Here is a 7,903-nt window from a genome sequence, read left to right on the forward strand (position 1 = left end):
GCAAGAACAGAAAACCAAGCACCACATGTTCTCACTCATAGGTGGGAATTGAACAATGAGATCACTTGGACATGGGAAGGGGAACATCACACCGGTGCCTATTATGCGGAGAGGGGAGGCTGGAGGGATGGCATTGGGAGTTATAACTGATATAAATGATGAGTTGATGGGTGCTGATGAGTTGATGGGTGCAGCACACCAACATGGCACATGTATACATATGTAACAAACCTTCACGTTGTGCACATGTACCCTAGAACTTCAAGTATAATAAAAAAAATAAATAAATAATAATAAAATAAAGGATCATTCAGCTGGGTGCAGTGGCTCACACATGTAATCCCAGTACTTTGGGAGGCCTAGGAGGGTGGATTACCTGAGGTCAGGGGTTCAAGACCAGCCTAGCCAACATGGTGAAACCCCATCTCTACTAAAAATACATAAAATTAGGCAGAGATGGTGGCAGGCACCTGTAATCCCAGCTACTCAGGAGGCTGAAGTAAGAGAATCGCTTGAACCCAGGGGGTGGAGGTTGCAGGGTACCAAGATAGTGTCATTGCACTGCAACCTGGGTAACAAGAGCAAAACCATGTCTCAAAAAAAAAAAAAAAGAAGAAAAAGAAAAAGAAAAGAAAAGGAAAGGATCATTGACCATAAAGAGTGGGATTTATCCTTGGGATGCAAGCACGGTATAACATGTGAAAATCAATAAATGTGATATACCACATTAATAAAATGAAGGGCAAAAACTGTATGTTCATATTAATAGATACAGAAAAAGCATTTGACAAAATTCAGCATTCTGTAATTTTAAAAAACCTCTCAACCAATTAGATGTAGAAGGAATGCACCTCAACACAGCAAAGACCATATATAAAAAACCTACAGCTAACTTCATACCCAATGGTGAAATGTTGAAAGCTTTTCATCTAAGATCAGGAACAAAACAAGGATGCCCATTTCACCACTTCTATTCAATATGGAAGTCCTAGCCAGGGCAATTAGGGAAGAAAAAGAAATAAAAAGATCCAGATTGGAAAATAAGAAATTAAATTGTCACAGTTTGTCCACAATGTGAACTTATATATAGAAAACCTTAAAGATGCCACCAAAAAGAAAATCAGAACAAATAAAAGAATTCAGTAAATTTTCAGAATACAAAAATCAGTAGCATTTCCATACACTAACAAAAAATTATCCTAAAAGTAAGTCAAGAACATACTCCCATTTATAATAGCTACAAAAAATACTTGATAATAAATGTTATCAAGGAGATGAAAGATCTCTATGCTGATATCTATAAAATGCTGATGAAGGAAATTGGAAAAGACACAAATAAATGGAAAGATAGCTTGTGTTCATGGATTGAAAAAATCATATTGTTAAAATGCCCAAACTACCCAAAGTAAGCTACAGATTCAGTGAAAACCCTATCAAAATTCCCATGTCATTTTTGACAGAAAAATGATTGTATACCTAGAAAACCCTAACGACTCATCCAAAAAGCTCCTAGATCTGATAAATGAATTAAGTTTCAGGATACAAAACCAACGTACACAAATTAGCACTGCTATACAGCAACAGTGATCAAGCTGAGAATCAAATCAAAAACTCAATCCCTACTACAACAGCTGCAACATAAAATAAAATACTTAGCAATATACCTAGTCAAGGAGGTGAAAGATCTCTAAAAGGAAAACTACAAAACAGTGCTAAAAGAAATCATAGATGAAACAAACAAATGGAAACACATCCCATGCTCACGGATAGGTAGAATCAATATTGTGAAAATGACCATACTGACAAAAGCAATCTACATCAATGCAATTCCCATCAAAATACCATAATCATTCTTCACAGAACTAGAAAAAACAATCCTAAAATTTATATGACACCAAAAAAGAGTGCGCATAGCAAAAGCAAGACTAAGCAAAAAGAACAAATCTGGAGGCATCACATTACCTGATTTCAAACTATACTACAAAGTTATAGTTACCATAACAGCATAGTTCTGGTATAAAAATAGACATGTATACCAATGGAATAGAATAGAGAACTCGGAAAGAAAGCCTAATGCTTACAGTTCAATTGGATCTTCAACAAAGCAAGCAAAAACAAAGTGGGGAAAAGGCACCCCATGCAAAAAATGGTGCTGGGATAATTGGCAAGCCACATGTAGAAGAATGAAACCAGATCCTCATCTCTCACCTTACACAAAAACCAACTCAACATGAAACAAATACTTAAATCTAAGACCTGGAACCATAAAAATTCTAGAAGATAACAGAAAAACAATTCTAGACATTGACTTAGGCAAAGAGTTCATAACCGAGAACCCAAAAGCAAATATAAGAAAAACAAAAATAAATAGATGATACAAAATTAAACTAAAAGTCTTCCGCACAGCAAAAGAAATAGCAGAGTAAAAAGGCAATCCACAGAATGGGAGAAAATATTTGCAACCTATGCATCTGACAAATGACTGATATCCAGAATCTATGAGGAACTCAAACAAATCAGCAAGAAAAAGACAAAGAATCCCATCAAAAAGTGGGCAGAGGATATGAATAGACAATTCTCAAAAGAAGATATACAAATGGCCAATGAACATGAAAATATGCTCAACATCACTAATGATCAGGGAAATGAAAATTAAGACCACAATGAGACCATCTTACACCTATAAGAATGGCCATAATTAAAAGTCAAAAAATAATAGACGTTGGCCTGTGTGCACTGAAAAGGGAATTCTTTTATACTGCTAGTGTGAATGTAAGCTATTACAACCACTATGGAAAAAAGTATGGAGATTCATTAAGGAATTAAAAGTAGAACTACCATTTGCTCCAGCAGTCCCACTGCTGGGTACCTACCCAGAGGAAAATAAGTCATTATATGAAAAAGACCTTTACACACACATTTATAGCAGCACAATTTGCAATTCCAAAAATATGGAACCAGCCTAAATGTCCATCAACCATCAAGTGAATAAAGAAAACGTGGTATATATACATCATGGAATACTATCCGTCATATAAAGGAATGAAATAATGGCATTCGCAGCAACCTGAATGGGATTGGAGACCATTATTCTAAGTGAAGTAACTCAGGAATGGAAAACCAAATATCGTATATTCTTACTTATAAGTGGGAGCTAGGCCGTTAGGACACAAAGACTAAGAATGATACAACAGACTTTGAGGACTCAAGGGGAAGAGTGGGAGGGGAATGAGGACAAAAGACTACACATTGGGTACAGTGTACATTGCTCGGGTGATAGCTGCACCAAAATCTCAGAAGTCACCACTAAAGAACTTATTCATGTAACCATAAACCACTTATTCCCCAAAAACTAGTGAAATAAACATTTTAAAAATTAACATATAAGATACCTAGGAAAAGCACTCACTACACAAAATAAATAAATTTTTGAAACCAATCTGCTTTGTTCTCACAAGAAAATAAAAATAGCCTGAAATAAGTATCTGAATATAAGTCAGACTAATATTGAGATAAGGAATTTAGGATTCCTTAAAAATATCTTACCAAAATTAACACCAAAGGAAACAGAAAGAGTAGGCAATCCTTTCATTAAAAAACCAGAAATATGTCAGGCACAGTGGCTCAAGCCTGCAATCCTAGCGCCTTGATAGGCTGAGGCAGGTGGATCACTTGAGCCCAAGAACTTGAAGTTACAGTGAGCCATGATCACACCACTACACTTCAGCCTGGGTGACAGAGACAGTTCCTGATTCAAAAAAGAACTAGGAGTCTTCCCACAAAGGGAAGATTTTTGTACAGGCAAATTCCACCACAATATCAAGCATATCATTCTAATCTCATATAAATTTTTTCAAAGGATTGAAAAAGAGGAAATAATCCCCAACTCATTCTGAGTTCAGCACAATTTTAATACAAATACTAGACAAAGAGAGAAAACTACCCTTAGACCTTGTCACTCATGGATTTAGATGCAGAAATTCTAAATTAAGAATTAGGAGCTAAATAAAAATGCGTAAAAAAGATAATACTGCAAGGCCCAACTCAGTTGGTTCCCGGAATGCAAAAATGGCTTAATAGAAAATATTAAACATCATTTGCCAATCAACATATTAAAGAGAAAAACATATAATCATGTCAACAGAAGTAGAAAATGCATTTGATAAAATTCAGTATTCATCCACGTAAAAAAAGAAAAAACATTTAGTAAACTAGAAATATCATTAAACTTCCTTAGGCTGATAATAGTATATTCAAAGTACTTAAGGCAAACCTCAATTTATTTTTATTTTTTATTATACTTTAAGTTCTGGGGTACATGTGCACAATGTACAGGTTTGTTACATAGGTACACGTGCCATGTTGGGCAAACCTCACGTTAAATGGGAAAGCCATAGACATACTCTCTTTAAAATCTGAACTAAGACTATTTGCATTAAGAATTGTCTAAAAGTCTTCATCAGTTCATTAGGACAAGAAAAAAAGACATTAAAGGCATAAAGTTTGGAAAGGAAGAGATAAAACATTTTATGATTTGCATATTTGTTTATACAAAATATAAATAATCTGTGGACAAATTATTCAAAATAATAAGGAAACCTAACAATGTGGCCTTATATAAACTCATTATGTAAAAATCAACTGCATTTCTACACATCAGCAATAAACAAGAAAATATAACTTTTAAGGAAAAATATCTTTACAACAAAAATTAAGGAACCTAGACATGAGTGTAATAAAAGATGTACAAAATGTGTACACAGAAATTTATGAAACTATAAAGGCAATAAAGAAAATATAAATAAGTAAAAAGATTTCCTATGCTCAAGGATACAACTTACTGATATAAATTGCCATTTCTTCCCAAATCTATCTAGAGATGCACTGTAACTGCAAATCAAAATCCCAGAAGAAGTTTTTTGGCACTTGAGCATATTCTAAAATGTGTATAGAAGATTAAATAACTAAAAATTGCCAAGACACTCTCAAAGAAAACCTAAAGGGCTTACCCTACCAGATATCAATACTTAGTATAACATTACAATGGCATGGACAGATGACTTGATCAAGGAAACATAATAAAGATTCTAGAAAGAGAGTTATCTATAGATATACAGTTGATCCTTGAACAATATGGGTTTGAACTGCATGGGTCCACTTATGCCGGGATCTTCTTCCACCTCTGCCACCCTGAGATGGCAAGACCAACCCTTCTCTTCCTCAGCCTACACAACGTGAAGACATTGAGTGTGAAGACCTTTAAATGATCCTCTTACACCTAATGAATAGAAAATATATTTCCTCTTCCTTATGACTTTCTTAATAACATTTTCGTTTCTCTAGCTTACTTTGTAAGATATAGTATATGATACGTACACAAAATATGTGTTAATTGACATTATTGGTAAGGCTTCGGGTCAAAAGTAGGCTATTAGTAGTTAACTTTTTGGAAAGTCAAAAGCTATACACAGACTTTCGACTGCATGCAGGTTTGTTCAAAGGTGAATTGTATTTAGTAATATGCTGAGGGTGGCATGGCAGATCATGGTGAAAGTGAGACTTTTCAGTATTGCAGCTGGGAAAGTGCTTATCCACATGGAATAAAATGAAATAGCATGCTACATTACTGTCTATTGAGATGAATTGTGTATTTACTTACTTATTTATTTATTTATTTAGACAAGGTCTCACACTGTTGCCCAGGTTGGAGTGCAGTGGTGTGATCTCAGCCCACTACAACCTCTGCCTCCTGGATTCAAGCGATTCTCATGCCTCAGTCTCCTGAGTAGCTGGGTCTACAGGTGTACACCACTACCCCTGGCTAATTTTTGTATTTTAGTAGAGACACAGCTTCACCATGTTGGCCAGGCTGGTCTCTTGGCCTCAAGTTATCCACCCATCTCTGGATTGTGTATTTACATATTACATGTTGAGTGCAAAACTTTAAAATTTTTAGGAGAAAATTAAAAGAAATATCTTTATAATCCTAGGATATCGAAGGATCTCTTAAGCAAGGCGCAAAGAGCAGTAAACCACAACATTTTAAATGATAGTTTTGCCTACATTAAAATTTAAAATGACTACTTATGACAGTAGTCATTAAGAAAAGAGAAAATGCAAGCCACCAGCTTGGAGAAGACATTGGTAATCGTTAATACCTATGACTAAAAGAGGATTTCATTCTAGAATCTCTAAATTACTCCTATAAATCAATAAGAAAAAGACAAAGCTTATTAGAAAAATGGGCAAAGATAAAATAGACACTGCACAAAGATGAAATATATATGGCCAGTAAGTATATGGAGAGATGCTCAACCTAATCAGTAACAGGGAAACACACATTACAAAGAGATACCATTTTATACACATTTGATTGAGAAGAAGGAGGTTAAGAGAAGGAGAAGCGTAAATAAGAAAAATTTGACAATTGGAGAAGATGTGGCATTTCTAATATATTGCTGATGGCAGTAACATGACCTATCTACATTCAAAACAATTTGGCATTATCTTATTACTCGAATATTCACACACCTCCTGAGCCAGCAATTCTACTCCTACTTAGGCACCCAAGAGAAAATCTTGCACATATACGCTAGAAGACTAAGAATGTTCAAGGTAACAGTGTTCATGTAGCAGAAAGCAGGAAATAGCTCAATTGTCCATCATCAACAACAACGACAAAAAAAGATCAGTCAGAGATCCTGAGTACTGATGGCATTTCTTCAGTAACTGAACATGGCCATGCCTGAAGGTGGGCCTCAATCTAGACTGCTCAGTGACATTATATATACGCTTCCTTTTTTTGTTTGTTTAAACTAAACTGACTTGGGTTGCTCTTACTTTCAAGTAAACGAGTTCGTATTGCACCAAGAAAATTCTAACCCAAATATAAAGAAATAGAATTTGACAGATTCAATGACTTAAAACAACAAAGAATTCCCATAAACACAAGAATGTGCTTTCAGAACAAATTTCAAGACTGAGCTGGTTTGAAGAGAAAAAGGTTTGAATACAGCCACACCAACAAATCCAAAGAAGCCAGAAAGAAATTACCTGGACAGTGAGGTCTCTGCCGTTGCCCTTCCAAATGAGGCCAACTGTGGGGAGTAGGTGATGACATATTTATTGGAGAGATCAGCTCTTCATATGACCTGGAAAATTCTTAGAAAAAAAAAATCACATTCTTAATTTGGCAGAAGGGAGACCCCAACTAACTAATGCATAGTATTATATATTAAAAGTCTATTTGTAACTGATTTTGTTTTCGGAAAAAAACAAAATATTAATGTTAGATATTGTGGTTAGATTCTTAGGTCAGATACAAATTGCAAAATTAACTTTTGATGCCACTGACACACTCTATATTCCGAATGAAAATTAACAGTAAAAATGCATTAATAGTATTTAATACATTACCATATAATTGGGTTTATTTTTAAAGCAGTTAAAATGAGACGTGATGGCTAGTGAAGGAAAGCGGACTTTTGTGCAGATGCTGAGGAAGAAGCTTACATTTTCAGACATTTTATAAGGTGCTAGTACTGGTACAATTTCATTTGAGGGTTTCTTTTTCCAAAACCAGATAAAAATACCAGCATTATTCCTTCCTTATTGGTACAAATTAGGGCTACCATTTGGCTCACAAACGTGAGAAGAAAAAGGAAGCGATTTTATAGGAAATAAATAGAAAGGGAACAAGAAACATGAAGGAGCAAGTAAGTAAAAGAGGCAAATAAGTGTTCCTGAAAGAAAGCAATGGTTGGCCGGGCGCGGTGGCTCAAGCCTGTAATCCCAGCACTTTGGGAGGCAGAGACGGGCGGATCAAGAGGTCAGGAGATCGAGACCATCCTGGCTGTCACGGTGAAACCCCGTCTCTACTAAAAATACAAAAAAAAAACTAGCC

The 7,903-nt window shown here is 35.3% G+C and overlaps 1 protein-coding gene across 2 annotated transcripts in view; it reads right to left on the reverse strand.

The window, feature by feature from the left end:
* SLFN12 (schlafen family member 12) overlaps positions 1-7,903 on the reverse strand; it is a 26,629-nt gene that overhangs the window by 7,740 nt on the left and 10,986 nt on the right. For both annotated transcript variants that reach the window (XM_011951839.1, XM_011951838.1), the window contains exon 3: positions 7,054-7,161. In XM_011951839.1, coding sequence (XP_011807229.1) covers positions 7,054-7,161 — 108 coding nt within the window. The remainder of the gene's footprint in view (positions 1-7,053; positions 7,162-7,903) is intronic.

The sequence above is a fragment of the Colobus angolensis genome, unplaced genomic scaffold (genome assembly GCF_000951035.1).
Source record: "Colobus angolensis palliatus isolate OR3802 unplaced genomic scaffold, Cang.pa_1.0 Scaffold329, whole genome shotgun sequence".
Classification (NCBI taxonomy): domain Eukaryota; kingdom Metazoa; phylum Chordata; class Mammalia; order Primates; family Cercopithecidae; genus Colobus; species Colobus angolensis.